Source organism: Oncorhynchus clarkii, chromosome 16 (assembly GCF_045791955.1).
Source record: "Oncorhynchus clarkii lewisi isolate Uvic-CL-2024 chromosome 16, UVic_Ocla_1.0, whole genome shotgun sequence".
Taxonomy (NCBI): Eukaryota; Metazoa; Chordata; class Actinopteri; order Salmoniformes; family Salmonidae; genus Oncorhynchus; species Oncorhynchus clarkii.
The window spans coordinates 16,102,378-16,120,671 of NC_092162.1; the positions used below are offsets into that span (position 1 = coordinate 16,102,378).

Genomic DNA, 18,294 nt, shown 5'->3' on the forward strand with positions numbered 1-18,294 from the left:
ACATGCCTTGGGATTACCGTTTTGAATTTAAGTAATGTAATCTCTTTTAAAATGTTGATTCCTTTTTGTTATTAACTGTAAAATAAATGACAACTTTCTGCATCGTTAACGTGCTCTTCTTTTTTCTTTCTCCACTTTGTTTCTTTCTCACCATCTAGTACCTACAGATGAAATGGCCCCTGCTCGATGTTAACCACGGAAGTCTTCAAAGTAGACAAGCACTTAAAGATGCCCGGTCCCCGTCACCGGCACACATCGTTGTAAGTAGCACCCTGCTTTAGTCCTTTACACTTCTCTACCTCTTTTCCCCTCTCAGACGGAATGACAACCCTTCTACTGTGTCCTGTTGTACACCTCTGTATACCCTCTTTTTCCCAACACAAAACCTGTTGAATGGATGTCAGTGACTAACTGAAATACCTAGAGAGATGGCTGTCTTCCAGGAAATGACAGTCACTCACTAACCAGCCAAGATATTTTAAACCGAGGTAGCTACTCATCATATTTTTTAGAGGGGTGTCTTGCTTATATAAAGCATTTTGGAGGCTATAATAATTATATTGATCGTACTGATTGCGTAAAGCCAGTGGTAAGATCATGGGAAAGGCAAAGCTCACTTGGGATAAGCTGTTGGCTGTAGTGGAGTTGGCAAAGTGGCAGGTGACCATTGCTCTTTGGACGGCCACGCCGCTTCGGACGCAGTGTGTCGACATGAGGCCCCGCCCAGCCCTTACTGTACAGTAGAGTTTGGAGCCGGATAAGGACATGAACCTTATAGGAAACCTATGGCGATGACCCGTAACCTCAGAGAAGGAAGGTTTACTCTGCTGACTTCATGAGCACCTTCATGAGGTGTAGGCGGAGTTATAGCCACGTGGTTAAAGAACCCACCCTGCTCACATTCCAAAGAGCATGACCGCCGGGCACCCAGGCTGGCTATGTGACTATTGGACCGTGATAGGGTCATGAAAACTGAATCATTGTAGTCTAATAGACCATGTTGAAATGTGAAAAGCCAGTTCTCTGTTACACTGTTCTGTTTCTCACTTTCCAGGCTATTAGGTCAGGTCAATGTGGAGGTAACATGTTGAGGAATATCAATCCGATGTTAAAGTTATTAACTATGTGACTAAGAAGGGCCTTAGGCCAGAATTGGCATAGTGGGTAGCATTGTTTCTGGAGTTCCATCACGTTAATGTTTATACATGGTGTATATGCAATATTATCGGACGTATACTTGGTTTAGGCTACGCTATAGACCCATTGGCCCGTATTCATAAAGCTTTTCCGAGTATGAGCTCTGATCTAGGATCAGTTTGAACTTTTGGATCATAACAAAGAAGATTACATGGACACGGGGGAACTGATTCGAGATCAGTAGTCCTACTCTGACCTGATTGATTTCGAGTTCACCACATAGCTTGACCCTGCGTTGACCCATGGAGCGAACACGCAGTCGACATTTGTTTAGCGCCTGAGTTTTTACGCAAAGACCTGAACGTTCAGTGGCATAAATTATGTCAAGGCACTGTTGGTATTGGACAAGTATAGACCGTTTTTTATGAGCCACAATAAAAATACTATCAGAAATGGTTTCCAGTTCAACGGGAATAGAAAGTTGGCACGCCAGCCCTCTTGGCCTTTTGCCCAGTTTCGTTAAGTACATACAGCTTAAAATAGGCTGTTTATTTGAAACAGAAACCCTGTCAAAAGTTATGCTAAGACAAAGAGATGGCGATGACAGTGCTCTAACAAACACAACAACCAAACTCAGTAGGACAGACGCCGAGAGACGCCGGTGTTATTTTTATACCGTAAAGTTCAGGGGGCCCTACTCGGACGGTTATTTTAAGAGACATTACGTCTCCTCTGAAATCATTAAGCTGGTGGGAGGCAGTTAAGTTGCAGGTAAAAACTTCTGTTTTTATTCCTCCGTGAGTCATACGGCCGTAAATACTTATCACCTCACGTCTTCCGTTGCTCCTTAGTACCGGGGGGCTTGAAGAGGACTTGCCTAAGATGACATCCAACCCACGCTTCCGGTTCAAATGCCTCGTGCTCAGAATACATTAGCGTCTCGTTGCGCCAGCAAACGTGTTTATCTCATTGTTTATTATATTATTTATTTTTGATTGATCGGTACCATCTGTGATTTGTTTGATCAAGAACCGGGGATCAGAGGTGTTGCTGCACCGGCACACACTCGCTGTTAGAGTAAGTGATTCAAATGGATGTGAGAGGAAGCTTGTGTTGCTATTTCCCATCCCACCCTTCCTCTCCATCTATCTCTGACTGAGGGGAGTTGGATTCAATGTTTCCCTGGTTTGCATCATAGCAGTGTTAACAACGTATAGACAGATGGGCATGGTCAGAGATAACAGCACCTTGTGCCTTCGTGTCTCAGTCAGCGTGTAAATGTATAGATCGTAACCCCCTAACCAACATGGCCTATATGTTACTTTATGGGATCCCCTAATCACTCAATTGGGCGGTAAACAGTGGTTTCTTTTTGCTTTTAAATGGGAAGAACACCTGGGCACCTTGAGGAATATGCTGTCTGCACTGCAGCGATAAGAGCCTGCCGATAGGCACCGAAGATAAGGAGAAGTTCAATCTTAGAAAAAGTCAGAGAGAGACGGTGAAACAGTAAATGAAACAAAAAAAGATCAAGTTTGAGACATACAAATGCTAAATTGAGCAGAGAGAGATGGAGAAGGACAAAGACAGATAGACAGATACACAGAATGAAATAAAAATGGATCTTGTGAAGAGTCTCTGGGTAGGTCAGTTTCTGGGGGAGAAGTGGGTGGAGCTCTTGAGGGTCAGCCATGAAGGGAATGGAGGAAGTGACCTCGCAAGGGCTTGTCGCTACGAGGCTGCGTGGTTTGCCCCTCACCGCCACGCTGGCGAAGGGGGCATGCCAGGGCCTTTGAAGTGTCTGACCGCCCTGCGGGGCGGACTCCAAACCGCTGCCACTGAACTTATAGACCACCGGTGAATGTTATTATTTATTGATAAGTCTATTGATGTGATTTTTTTTTTTTACAGAAAGGAACCCAGGGAGAGACATTTTTTGTATTGTGCATCTGCCTCACACAGTCAACAGAGATAATATTGTGGAAAATAGACCCTCAGTCCGTAGTCACACAGTTTAAGTTCCTAGTGTTATCTTCATGTGACACATCGTGTACACAGTCTCAAAACTCAATGAGTTGACAGTCACCTTAATTATTGGTGCACCACAGATAACCAATTTGGCTGATGTTTTATGCTACTTGTTCTGGTAGCTTAGAGGGGGGGTTTGTTTTTAGACAGATTTATGATTTGTTACGGGATTTGTTGTGTGTTCAAGTTAAGAAAAGTGATTTACATTTCTACTCTGTATAAAGACTAGAAAAGGGTAAGGGAATGTAAGAAAGATGACGTCACTTGTTGTTGGCTTTAAAACATTGAGTCATCTTCTTACTCAGTCATCTGACAAAGTAAATTAAAGGCTATGTGATGAATAGCCTTCATTTCGCAACCACTTTAGACTTACTATTATGGTGCAAGTCAAACATTCTTAACAATGTTTCTTAAATTGACATGCTGGGAACTGGGGCAGAAATACGCATATGTTTGAGAGCGAGAGAGTGCACGTGCACACACACACACAGTCCTTTTGTTAGAGTCTTGTTTAGGCCAGACAATGTCTACATTGTTTTCTGGGCTTTCACTGGCAACAGGGGATGGGCTGGAGTGTTAACCATTTTCCAATTGGGCTTCCGTGTGTGTGTGTGTGTGTGTGTGTGTGTGTGTGTGTGTGTGTGTGTGTGTGTGTGTGTGTGTGTGTGTGTGTGTGTGTGTGTGTGTGTGTGTGTGTGTGTGTGTGTGTGTGTGTGTGTGTGTGTGTGCGTGCGTGCGGGCGCGCGTCAGGAGCAGTGTGGAACATGGAACTTGAGGGAGTAAGGGAAAGGTGTAGTGTCCTGTTGTGTGCCTATTCCGAGTGTATGATAATTAGCTTTGAGGAAGTGATGGAACCTGACCATTACATCTATGTATGGCAAGACCTCCCACCTGAGGCTTTCTAACCAATGAACACTCGGCTTTCACGTTGCAGGCCCATTTGTCTCTCCGTATAAAGTGCATTGGAAGAAGACCTACAGAAACGGGTGGGAGCTGGCTTGAAATGAAGTGCCCAACCCTACATTTTGAAATAGAATAGATGTGTTCAGGAAATGCCCACAATGACTTCTCAGTCCCCAACTGTGACTGAACGGCTTGGCCGGTCATCTTTAGAAAAGAAGTGGCCTCTTGCCCACTCTGCGTCCATCTTTATGTACGTTGTGACAAGTTAAATAAAGATATGCCTCCTCCCTCTGAATCGCGGTGCACCTGGGTTGTACAGACAATAGCCCTGTGGGTTGGAAGCCCTGGTGTGAAATCCTGGCCTCCTTCACTGTTAATGAGCGCCCCCAGGGTCACAGACTGGAGACACTACCCTCACTGTTTACGAGACGAGATCTCTCTCTCTTTCACGTTCTCTCTATCGATATTTCTCTCTCTCTTTCTCTGTCTCTCTTTCTCTCTCTCTTCTCTATTCCTTGCTCAGAAACTCCCCTCTAGTACAGTATGTAAGCTCTGGCTAGCTAGTCTGAGCAAAGTCAGTGGTAGCGTTATCACAGATGTGTTCAGTGGTGTCTGTTGTTGTGGCAGCAGTGCTTTAGACCAGAGCTGTTAGTAGGAGACATGACCTCACCCTGAGACAGGGGGCTTTGTGCCTCCTATGGGCACCCAACCAGGCCTTTGCACTGTCCACTGTCTCAGACCAGACATTGCACTGTCAGGCTGACATCACAACCAACTAAGGTGCCAAATGTGAGACCAGCGAGACGAGACGTGTGTCAATCATGGGAACTGTGACTAGGAGGCAGTAGGGGTTTGCTGTTTCACTCAGTGAAACCTAATCTAGACAAAGTCATTGTTTCTCTACAACACCGAATGTCCAGTTGTTTACGAACACCCCAAGGACAGTCAGAGGCTGCTAAGCAGACGACAGAGGAATCTCTAGAGAAGAAGCATCCAGATTCTGACCTGTAATAGTGGGAAGCCTATTTTCTCCACCGTTCGCTGTCATCTGATTTGCACGGAGATATGTGGATAGCGGCTTTGAAACTCACAGGAATAGTTGGGAAGTCATTGTCCTCTTTACCTCTGAGTGGTATTTTAGCGGTTATAACCCTTGTGAACTAAGGCCACCCTGGGGAATGTGTGACGGACATCTAGAATGTGTGTGCGTGTATGTGTAAGCACTGAAAATACTGTAAGCCTGTTCTGAGAATTGACTCATTGACCTTAGTGCAGAGTGACCTGTACACGACAGTACGGTTTCAGTATATGGAGAAACACACTAACCTAGGTGGTCCAGTAGGGTTTTGTTTTGTGTGTGTCTGAATGACTTTGCACAATGTGATTAGTGTGCACGTTTCTTTTGTAAACTGATGCATGAACTCTCTCCTTCCCTGTTTCTCTTCCTTTCCCCTCTTTTTTTTCCCCTTTCCTCTTTCCATGCCCTTCATATCCTGATTTTTTAGAGTGATTTAAAATGTGATTTGGCTGTTAGCTGCACACCTACTGACATGCACAGGAAGACATCTTCCCATGTTCACCCTAGTGCACGCTGCAGTCTCCTAAGTCAATGTCTTTGAACCAGCAGCAAGAAACGGCCAAGTTACTCCAGTGTTAACAACTAGCCAGCCAGTATAACAGCCATGTAGCCAACCCAGAGCCAACCCATGTTCTCATATTCTCTCTGTGTAATGTGTGTGTGTATAAGGAGAGTTAAGGCACCCCTAGAGAAAGAAAGCTGAGGCACTGAAAAGGAAAGGAAATAGAAGTTTTAAATAAATGAATAGCCTAGCTAGTGAAAAGGGGGGCTGCATTAGGCTTAAGTGAGAACACATTCCTTTGCATTCATGTCCCTGGTAGGCTAGGATGATGATGATGATGTGTGTGTGTGTGTGTGTGTGTGTGTGTGTGTGCGTGTGTGTGTGTGTGTGTGTGTGTGTGTGTGTGTGTGTGTGTGTGTGTGTGTGTGTGTGTGTGTGTGTGTGTGTGTGTGTGTGTGTGTGTGTGTGTGAGCTGATATAATTGTGTGACTCGGGAACGTCCGTCTTTGCCTTTCAGGGGCCCTTCTGCTTGGAATTCCCCGGACAGTCAGATCTGAGCCTTCACCAATTTCAGTTGGTGAGAACTTTGAATTCCAAGTATCTTGCTAGCTGGTTGATGATGCCAAATTAACAACTGACAAATGATGATGATGATGATTTAAAAAAAAAAAGAATAATAATAGTCATAATTCTAATGATAGCCTAATCATGCTATGTTGTTGTGTTTGCTGTTGATTTGAGTGCTGTTGCTGCTTTGTTGTTGACTTGCTTTGTTGTTGCTCTGTAATGGGGGCTGGTGCAGATATTTTGGGGGATACTTTTGAAGTTCCAAGTACCCTATTGACTTTTTTTTTAACCCTGGTTCTCACACTAAATATGTACTGATGTCTTGTGCAACACATACATTCCTAGTTCTCTGGCAAGCCTGATTTAGAAAACTGTGAACTGTGTTTTGTGAGTAATGGGCTTGTAACCCACTCTAGTGTTATGATAGTTGGTGTAGCCCAGCTCCGTTTGCTGACGGGGCTTTGTGGCTAACATCAGATGGTTTAGAATGTTTACTCTCGAGGTAGCATTACGCTCTCTGTCGATAGAGGATTGTAGCATCCTTTGCTTTACAACAGTGCCAAAGTGTCTTATTGATTATAAGGGAAACTCCACCCAGAAAATATTTGGGGGGTATTTGTTTCATTAGTCCGCTGTTGACAAGGTCCCAAAACTTTCAAACTATCGAAATCATCTGCGGATGCAACATGCATCATACTGGGAGGATTTGTGTATTTTGAAATGTAGGTATTTTGGGACTATGTCAACAGACTAATGAAACAAATATAAAAAGGTCATTTTTTGGTGGTATTTTACTTTAAGTCTTTACTGTTTGAACATGGTATAGGTTGATGATTTCAGGTCCACAAAGGTTTCTGTCAGACAGTATAGTGTATTTATTCTGAGGTTTTTGGTAATTCTTTTTTTCACATATTATGAGATGTCAATCGTTTTCCAGTCTTTTGCTGAAGGACTGTATTCTGTGTTCGTGTTTGAATTACCATCCGGGAGAGAGAATCTCTTTCTGTTCTCTTTTCATCTATTTCTCTTAGCAGCTGTCTTGAAGAGGATTCTCTTTATTATCGGCATCTGAATGCAGAGCCAGCGAGAAGTTAACTAGGGAGTGGAGTGTGTGAATCTCTCTCTCTCTCTCTCTCTCTCTCTCTCTCTCTCTCTCTCTCTCTCTTTCTTTTCTGAATTGTTCTCCTGTCGTCAGGAGCCATCAACGGACCATGAATAGTCAGGGCCTGTTTCATTTCTATATTACTACTTTTCAATTATGGTTCCCTTCTTGACGTACCCAAACGGTCAGCGTTTGAATGGAGCAGGACATAATGGCTAGCCTTCATCTGCAGAGCTGACTGTTGACTGCTGCCAGATCAGTGGGCGCTAGGCTAGATTGTGGCTCATGGTTGCACGTTTAGCCTGATGACGGGAGTGAGAGGAACTGTGGGACGTGGGTTGTCATTGAGGAGCCAAGTCGAAAACTAATTGTTGTCTCCTTTGTATGGATCCCGGATTATTTTGAGATTCCTGCTTGAGTTGCTCCGGCTGATCAATTGCTTGATTTTCCACACTCCATTGGGACCGTGTCAGTAATAAAAATGTTTCACTTGGAAAAAACACTTTCGGGAACAACCTTTAATGTAAACACTGTTTACAAGTGGAGAGAGATATCCCTCATTCCCCCTCCCTCCCTTCAGTAAAAAGTGTCTGCCAGAACTTGTTTGATTAGGCAAGGCAGGAGCTCTGTTGGGTGTGTCTATGTCTGTGTTTCTTTGTGAGTCTTGAATATGTGTTTGTCTGCACCAGTGTGTCTGCATATGTGTTGGTGTCTGTGTCTCTCTGTTTAAGATGTAGATGTATGGTTGCCCAATCCAATTTGAGGTGTGCCTGTTTGTGTGCTACATTAGTGGTCTTCGTCAGGTCAAGTAAGGTTGTCAAGCACAGTTGCACATGACATCACAGACACCACGCCTTGTGACACACTGCAGGCATGTGTCTGTGTGCGTGTGTGTGTCTGTGCTTGAGAGCAAACTGTAAAAGTGACGAGAAAGTGATGGCACTGATCCTTTTTAAAATAGTAGCTTAGTTTTGCAGTCAGATAGAAAAATGTCTCATCAAAATTTGACCTTAAATAATGGTGCAGTGTGCAAACAGATTCGTTAATTTGGCATATTGGTCTTCAGGGACCTGGTGAAACATCCCACTGCGAATTTTCCAAATAATGATCATTAACATGAAGCACTTTTTCTATATCCCCCTGCTTGTCCAACCCTCCCTCCCTCCCTCCCTCCTCCTCTGCCCAAGTCCCCCATCTGATTCTGTGGCTGGGCTGCTGTGAGCGATGGAGAGGGGGCCGTGTACTGTATTAGTTCTTGAGGGCGTTTCACAGGGAAACTCGCTTTGACAGAACTCCAGGTGTCTCATTGTTGGAACTGCTATGGTTCAACAGATTTACCAATTAGTATTGGGCTGAGGGCATGGTTGGGCGGGAAGGGGGAAGTGGGGGGTATGGAAGAATTGAAATGAGAGGGAAGGGTTAGTATGGAAGAATTGAAATGGGGAGGTGTTGTTCCGGGTTGGGTAGAGTGATGGAATGAAATGGGGGGGGGGGGGGGGGGGGGTTCTTCTGAAGGGTCTTGTGGCTGTAGAGGGAGAGGGACGCTGGGTAAGTCGATACGTGACCTCCTTTTCTCAGCTGAGGAATGGAATGACTGGTTCCAAGGAGGAGGAGAAATAGGAGGAGGGGTGATGGGAAGGCAGCAAAGGAGGGAAACATATTACAGTGAGTTAACATGAGGATTTAGGCTATAACTTTACAAGTAGCCTATAGTCCAGCCCTGATGCCGCCAACAGAGCATGAAACGTTTTATTTCCTTGCTCTGTCAGTTATTGCCAATGTTACTGCAAAATTGAGACAATTGAATTGACCCTATCTCAAGTCGGCATCAACACACAAAATTGATTGACTCAGGAGATAAAATCTCAATCTTTGGAGGGTGTTTTTAAAACACATCTGTTCGGCAAACCAATGATTTGTTTTTGTTGAAATCCTTCCTCCCTCTGTTCTCACTTTCTTGCCAGACTGAATTGTGTGGGACTATACACAGCGCTATTACTTTGTGAAAACTCTTTGTTTTTCTTTTAGAAATGCCTACTCCAGGAAGTTTTGACATGAGAGAGTCGGGTTAAGTAATATAGAGAATATCCCTCGGGTCGCCTGTAGAGTTTGGAGCAGTGTTTGCCTCCAAAGTACAGTATGTGTTTGTGTGTGCGTCATGACTCGTGTTAGTGCTCTATGAAATCACAGCCAGTGCTTACTTGGTCAGAAGGTTAAAGGAAAAGAAACTGTAAATAACGTAAATGATAATCCCTCTACAATTAAAGTCTTAAAAATGTCTCATTAAAGGAGAATTGTGTTTTTTTTTAATACTGCAAAATCTCTATTTTTGATGTAAATGACATGTTATAGAAGGGTCCAGACACTTTTTTTTTGCAATTCTACTTGTTTTTGAGAAACTTGCATGACATTGTGTCATTTTGAACTTTATCCGCAGCGTTATATTCCAATTTGTTTCGACTCGAGTGACCATTCTAGCAGCAGGCTACACCAAGAATGTTTCGACTCGAGTGACCATTCTAGCAGCAGGCTACACCAAGAATGTTTCGACTCGAGTGACCATTCTAGCAGCAGGCTACACCAAGAATGGAACAGCTGGATTAGAGGAGACGTCTTGAGTCGCACAAAATGGAATATAACGCTGTGGATAAAGTTCGAATAGTGACCCAATTTCATGCGTATAACATCTAAAGACCTGAAACACTATACTGAGAGAGTTTCTGTTTCTAAAAGGACATATTTGGGTGTTTTAGGAGCATTTATTCATGTTATTTCAGAGTCCCCCGTACTGCAGAACAGGAATGAGTTTCTCCAAAACAAGTGAAATCGCTAAATAAGTGTCTTGACCCTTTTAGCTGTAACATCCCATTTACATAAACAATAGAGATTTGGTTGTAAAGAAGTAAACTTCTCCTTTTAAGGATTATGTGTTGCTGTATCTGGCTGAAAGATGTCCAAAGGTCAGGGTCAAATAGCAGTGCACCCAAAGGAAGCTGGATGTACAACTCTAATATTCGACTCCAAAAGTATATAGTGCTACTGTCTGCTGTCCTCTTGAATCACATTCACTGGCTAGACTGGCACCCATCCCCTGCCTGCTTCTTTGCCTGATTGCAGTGGCCGCACTTTGTTTGGGGTGAGAGATTTTGGGTGGGATGTTTTGAGAGGGGTAGTGTGGGCTGGGGGTCTACGGAGAGGCGATGAACCCCACAGCCCCAAAAACAATTTATTGCTACGGTTGAATGCACTGTGGCAGTCAAAGTTTAAAATCTTCTCTCTTTCTCTCTCTGAGTGTGTCTGTCTGTGTGGGTGTGTGTGTGTGTGTGTGTGTGTGTGTTGGCCGGTGGAATGCTGACTGTTTCCAGGGAGCACTTAAGCCGCCCTGAATTAGGTTTAGTTTCCCTGCTCGTACGGCGTGAGAGCGGGTCAGGGGGATTAGTTGAGAACACTCGGTATCTGATTTCTGAATAGTTTTGTATTGTCCTCAGTGAGTTTTTCAACCTGAGTGAGACTAACCTCCAATTTATTTTATTTTGTTCTTCTCAGCAGTTTCAGTGAAGACATCTCTGAACTTTCTTTATTTGTTTGGCTGTGTTTTTAATTTTCCACAGTCAGTGTAGTCAATGATCCCTGAGTGCCAGGCTCTTCTTTAGTCTCTTGAATCCTCAAAAAAAGCAATGACAGACAATTTTTTTGAATATTTTGTGGATATTTGTGACAGTTCACACCGAGGCAGGTGATTGTATTTGCATGCTCTTGCATACCTCTGCAAGTATGCACGTTTATTTTTTATTTTTTTCCCCCCCAGCCCTCCAAGAATCACCTCTGATTAAAGGGCTTATTAACGTGCCACTTAAATCTACCTGAGAATACCACAAGGGCACTAAGTAAGGGAACATCCTTAAATCATAATTGCCACACATGTCGGGGAAACATTGGCCAATTTCATTCAAACATGGGTATGTTGTTAAGGAAAATCCATTATTATTGTCGCACTGGTCGGCGCTACAATAGTATGGCGTTGGTTGAAACTCAATATTAAATTCAAATTTCCTTACCATCATATCATATTTTTAAAATCTATTTAAAAACTTTTATTTAACTAGGCAAGTCAGTTAAGAACAAATTCTTATTTTACAATGATGGCCTACCCCGGCCAAACCCTCCCCTAACCCTGACGACGCTGGGCCAATTGTGCTCCGCTCTATGGGACTCCCGATCACGGCCGGTTGTGATACAGTAGTAGTGATGCCTCTAGCACTGAGATGCAGTGCCTTAGACCACTCTGCAGCCCTCTAACATATGACATTAATGTTGATGAAAATTCTCAAATCACCTCGATTGGAGGTAACTCCCTGGCTCTCGTTATTAGCCGTCACCGCAACCATATACCAGATTTTGAACAGGGTCGTTAGCATTAGGAAAAAATCAAACAAATTTGCCCCGGCCAAGCTCAATATCTAGGCGTTGGATAAGAACGAGACTAAAGTGTCCATAAAATGACCATTAGACTTGCCACCTTTTCGGACTGAATACGTTTGATTAAATGCATACTTATTCACTCTCACATGCCATTGACGTGCTACCTTGTAGCATTTGCTAGCATTGACAATGCTAATATATTTTTCAGAGTTCTAACACCAGGTCAAGAAATTTGGTGGCTCGGCAACAACACAGCTTCACCAGGATACCAGTCATAAGAAAAGTATAAGAACAAACACAGGCTACAGTAGATAGCGAGCGATATGGTGGTATTCAAGCTGAATACCACAATGAACAAATACAAACAGATATTTTGAATAGCTAGGTAGCTAGCTAGCCAACATTAGCTTACTTGTCCAAAGTCCAGCAGCTAGCCTCTGTAACTAGCTGACACCAGTCAGCTAAAAGCTAGCTAGCTAATGAACAAGCAAAGAAAGGTTGCTAGCTATTTTTTGGTTATGGAAGATTTATACACAAAAACAGCTGACCTTGACACAGAAGCTAGCTAACGTTTGCTAGCTCACATCCAAATGGGAGTCCTACATTTTCCCACAAAACATAGCTAACGTAAACTCACCCCATTCCGTACAAATGTGCGCAACTGCAACATTCAAACGAGGCTACAAAGAAAACTAATGGGACTGTAGCGACTGTGTTGACTTCAAAATCGGGGGTGTGAACTAGGTTTCTATTCAAGCGTTGATCGACATGGTAATGGCTCTATAGTATTGGAGAAAAGTTGAAAAAACGGACCCTCCGTTACATCGTGACGTGTCATGTCGTAAAGTACAGCACGCATAAAGCAACTATTTCTGTCTTACAATCTCTCTCCACCAGGTGTAGCAGTTCTCTCATCCTTTAAAAACAAGAAATGGACAGTGACGGGGGTAAGGGGGGGATACCTAGCCATTTTTTGCGTCATCATTGTATGCGATTATCATTCTCAAAGCCGCTGTTTACTTCTAAGATCACTTTACCACCGCCCTAAAAACCTGATTCAAATTCGACACAAACCTTCAAATACGCATGTAATGACACATTATATAAACTCTTTATAGTGTTTTATTTACATTTTAGAGGCGTTAAGGTGATAAGTTGGACAGATCGAGTGAAAAAAAGCTATTTTCTCACACATCTCTCCTTCTCACTATCACACATTAGTTTCATTTCCCCACCCGCCATTTTTAAAAAGACCCGATTGGGCTCATTGCCTTCTAGAATTATGCAGAAACTGGCAGCGTTTAGGTCATGTAATTGATTCTGTTGGAAAGGGGAGAAATTGGGCTTTACAATGATATTGACATTACAGTTGATCTGGAAGTATTTTAGTTTTTAGGGCACTAAAATGAAGGCAATTGTACGGACCAAGGCGATGTACAAAAGGGAGTGAGTTTACGTTAGCTAGTACATTAGTTCAAAACCAACACCAAACTTTGGACAAATTGTGACACTGCTACCGTACAATGCATGCGATTGGCTTTTGCAATCCATACTCCAAGCTTCAGTAAGAGTTAGCCACATTTCACTCTTAGACAGGACACAACTCAAACTGTAGCTGAGAAAACGAATTGCTGGCTAACGTTACATGTAAACAGTGTGCCGGTTGTGCACTGACTGCAGTGTGCAAATACATGCTTGCTAGCATCAGAAAAACTCAGTTTCTAACATCCATATTAAATTCCAGTACGCTCCATCACCTGTTCCATTAATGTGGATGCAACCATGATTACAGATAATCCGGAATTAATCGTGAATAGTGATTAGTGAGGGGCACAAATATCATACCCCCAAGACATGCTAACTTCTCAACATTACAATAACAGGGGAGGTTAGCATTTTTTCAGGGGGTATGATATTTGTGCATCTAACTTTCTCACTCATCATTATTCACGATTCAGTCAGGATTATTTGTAATTATGGTAGGATCCACATTCATGTGGAAGTGTATAGAAACGTATTATGTTCTTATTTACAATAAAAGTGACTCCAAAATGACACAATACATTATTTACCATCATCACTGCCTGGTATGGCAACTGCTCGGCCTCTGACCGCAAGGCACTACAGATGGTAGTTCGAATGGCCCAGTACATCACTAGGGCAAAGCTTCCTGCCATCCAGGACCTCTATACGAGGTGGTGTCAGAGGAATGCCCTAAAAATTGTCAAAGACTCTAGCCACCCTAGTAATAGACTGTTCTCTCCGCTACCGCACGGCAAGCGGTACCGGAGCACCAAGTCTAGGTACAAGAGGCTTCTAAACAGCTTCTACCACACAAGCAGTGCCCCCCCCCCCCCCTTTCATTTTTTACTTTTATTTCTTATTCTTATCCATATTTTAAAAAATAACTATATTGTTGGTTAGGGGCTCGTAAGTAAGCATTTTACTATACGGTTGTATTCGGCGCATGTGACTAATAAAATTAGATTTGATTTGATTTCCAATCTAGGTCCAAAAGGCTCCTTAAAACCTCTTAAGTCTACCCCCTCCTTTTTCGAACATTCTGTTAAAAATCGCGCAACTTTTCAGCGTCCTGCTACTCATGCCAGGAATATAGTATATGCATATGATTAGTATGTGTGGATAGAAAACACTCTGAAGTTTCTAAAACTGGTTAAATCACGGCTGTGACTATAACAGATCGTTTGTTTCATCAAAAAACGCAAGAAAAACTGCTCTCTGAAAGCTAAAAATAATTTCCATGCGTCACTTTCATGGGTTGTTAAAAGGGCACAAAATTAATTATGGATCTGCATGCAATTCCTACAGATTCCACACGATGTCGCCATTGTCGTCATTTTCAAGGGACTTTTTTCTTGGTAAATCCAACTAACTGGATTCCATTTCTTCCGGTCTCCACCAGGATGTTTTGAATGTGCACATTGGCAGCCATTGATTTGAAAACGAGGAGCTATTGAATATACATCGCCCTGTAATCATTTTGATAGATTATAAACGTTTACTAATACCTAAAGTTGGATTACAAAAGTATTTCGAAGTGTTTTGTGAAAGTTTATCGTCGACTTTTTTAATTTAAAAAAATGACGCAGCGTTTAAAAACTATGTTTGAATGACACAGCTTCCATAGAAAGCTATTTTGGGTATATATGGACCGATTTAAACGAAAAAAAGACCCAATAGTGATGTTTATGGGGCATATAGGAGTGCCAAGAAAGAAGCTCGTCAAAGGTAATGAATGTTTTATATTTTATTTCTGCGTTTTGTGTAGCGCCGGCTAAGCTATATCTTTGTTTACATCGCATTCAGGCATTTTGGGGTGTTGCATGCTATCAGATAATAGCTTCTCATGCTTTCGCCGAAAAGCATTTTAAAAATCTGACTTGTTGGCTAGGTTCACAACGAGTGTAGCTTTAATTCAATACCCTGCATGTGAATTTTGATGAACGTTTGAGTTTTAACGAGTACATTTAGCATTTAGCGTAGCGCATTTGCATTTCCAGGTGTCTACTTGAGACATCTGCGTCTCAAGTAGGAGCAAGAAGTTAAACAGCTTGGAAAATTCCAGAAATGTTTGTCATGGATGCTTCTGATAGGCTAATTGACATAATTTGAGTCAATTGGAGGTGTACCTGTGGATGTATTTTAAGGCCTACCTTCAAACTCAGTGCTTTTTTGCTTGGCATCATGGGAAAATCAAAAGAAATCAGCCGAGACCTCAGAAAAAAAAGTCTGATTCATTTTTGGGAGCAATTTCCAAACGCCTGAAGGTACCACATTCATCTGTACAAACAATAGTACGGAAGTATAAACACCATGGGACCACGCAGCCATCATACCGCTCAGGAAGGAGACGCGTTCTGTCTCCTAGAGATGAACGTACTTTGGTGCGAAAAGTACAAATCAATCCCAGAACAACAGCAACAGACCTTGTGAAGATGCTGGAGGAAACAGGTACACAAGTATCTATATCCACAGTAATACAAGTCCTATATCGACATAACCTGAAAACTGAAAACCACCTGAAAACCACCGTAAAAATGCCAGACTACGGTTTGCAACTGCACATGGGGACAAAGATCGTACTTTTTGTAGAAATATCCTCTGGTCGGAAAATAGAACTGTTTGGCCATAATGACCATCATTATGTTTGGAGGAAAAAGGGGGAGGCTTGCAAGCCGAAGAACACCATCCCAACCGAGAAGCTTGGGGGTGGCAGCGTCATGTTGTGGGGATGCTTTGCTGCAGGAGGGACTGGTGCACTTCACAAAATAGATGGCATCATGAGGTAGGAAAATTATGTGGATATATTGAAGCAACATCTCAAGACATCAGCTTGGTCGAAATAGGGTCTTCCAAATGGACAATGACAACAAGCATCCTTCCAAAGTTGTGGAAAAATGGCTTAAGGACAACAAAGTCAAGGTATTAGAGTGGCCATCACAAAGCCCTGAACTCAATCAATATAGAACATTTGTGGGCAGAACTGAAAAAGCACGTACAAGCAAGGAGGCCTACAAACCTGACTCGGTTACACCAGCTCTGACAGGAGGAATGGGCCAAAATTCACCCAACTTATTGTGGGAAGCTTATGGAAGGCTACCCAAAACGTTTGATTCAAGTTAAACAATTTAAAGGCAATGCTACCAAATACTAATTGAGTGTATGTAAACTTCTGACCCACTGTGAATGTGATGAAAGAAATAAAATAGTAGCTGCTCTCTACTATTATTCTGACATTTCACATTCTTAAAATATAGTGGTGATCTTAACTGACTTAAGACAGGGAACTTTTACTAGGATTAAATGTCAGGAATTGTGAAAAACTGAGTTTAAATGTATTTGGCTAAGGTGTATGTAAACTTCCGACTTCAACTGTGTATATATATATAGATATATATATAAACACAAAATAATCTGAAACACAACCAAAACAAACAGGAAATGCATCCAACAAATGTGTATATTAATTTTGAAATGGTCATTGCCTGCTGTGAATATGGGACCAAATACTTAACTTTTTACTATTTTAATACACATATAAGTGAATTTGTCACAGTACTTTTGCTCCCCTAAAATGGGGGGGGGGGGCTATCTACAAAAAGTTCTGTAATTGATCACTAGTTCACCTGATGAAAATACCCTCAAATTAAAGCTGACCGTCTGCACTTTAACCTCATAGTTATGGTTTGAGTTCAAATTCAAACGTTTGGAGTTTTGATCCAAAAGAAGAAAAAAGGCTTCACTGTTCGTTAATTATGAAGGGCACTGAATAAAAAAACATCTTTGCTTTTATACTTACAAGACCATCATGCTTGATTGAGCTATTTTGTCTTGTAGTAATGTGGTGCCTGCCTGTATTATAATTAAGCAATAAGGCACGAGGGAGTTTGGTATATGGCCAATATACCACCGCTAAGAGCAGTTCTGAGCCGAAACATTTCGGAAGAGTTTGTGCATATATTACAGCAATATATTTTTTTTGCGTTTTGGTTTGTTTTGTCGGTGATTGGTCAACTGTAGGGATTCTTCAATAAAGTCTTTGTTGTCATTCAACGGGCGACGACTTGTTTTCATGCACATTTTTATTGAGAAATACTGCATGCACATCTTAGTTAGATGTACATTTGTGTGGCTCAGATCTCCTCTGCAAAACAAACGTCAAAATTCATGACAGATTTATTGAATTATCTTAGATTCATTCTGATTATTTTGAGGAAGTGTATACTGGCAACGGCGTTTCAAAATGGACAGAACTTTTTTTTTTCAAGCAAAGGTCTTTTAAAGGGAGTATGCGAGCACACGCACTTGTTTTGACTAGCCGAAGCTAGCAGAACTGAAGCATGCTGAAACCTTTATTCACAACGCAATGCAGAGTGCCCGGATACAGACTTTAGCCGTGGTATATTGGCCATATACCACAAACCCCCAAGTTGCCTTACTGCTGTTATAAACTGGTTACCAATGTAATTAGAAACGTACAAATATTGTTGGGGTCAGACCTGTGGTATACGGTCTGTTATACCATGGCTTTCAGCCAATCAGCATTCAGGGCTCGAACCACCCAGTTTATAATATTTAATATAGAATATAGCTAGTGGATACAATATTGTTTCAGGCAACATTTCACACTGCTGATGGGCAAGTAGAAATGCCATGTCCAACAGACACTAACCAGACTGTAAACAAAAGCACGTACACGAGTTAATTAACCCACCATAATGAACCCACCATCAAAGTCCTCAGCATTGGGATGTGTCAAAGCAAAACAGCAGCTTACTTTTCATACATTATTAACATTATCTAAATGCATTATTTGTGTATATATTCATTCATTTGTCTTGTTAACTTCCTTTCTGAGTAAAATAAATAGCATGGATGCAGCCCAGCCTGAGTGGCTGTGTGACAGTTGTTTGTGTGTGTGTGTGAGATTTGAAATTAAAAGCACGTTAAGCGTTGTGATTGGAGTGAGACAGACGTGGTTTTGCAGACACGCGACAGGCTGCTCTTCAGATGCTGATTAAGGGACAGTGAGGC

The 18,294-nt window shown here is 42.2% G+C and overlaps 1 protein-coding gene across 21 annotated transcripts in view; it reads left to right on the plus strand.

The window, feature by feature from the left end:
* Window positions 1–18,294, plus strand: part of LOC139368037 (transcription factor 7-like 2) — a 111,636-nt gene that overhangs the window by 35,642 nt on the left and 57,700 nt on the right. For 16 of the 21 annotated variants that reach the window (XM_071106543.1, XM_071106544.1, XM_071106551.1 and 13 more), the window contains exons 4-5: window positions 159–260; window positions 6,166–6,225. In XM_071106543.1, coding sequence (XP_070962644.1) covers window positions 159–260; window positions 6,166–6,225 — 162 coding nt within the window. The remainder of the gene's footprint in view (window positions 1–158; window positions 261–6,165; window positions 6,226–18,294) is intronic. The other 5 variants (XM_071106553.1, XM_071106556.1, XM_071106557.1 and 2 more) reach the window with 1 other exon arrangement.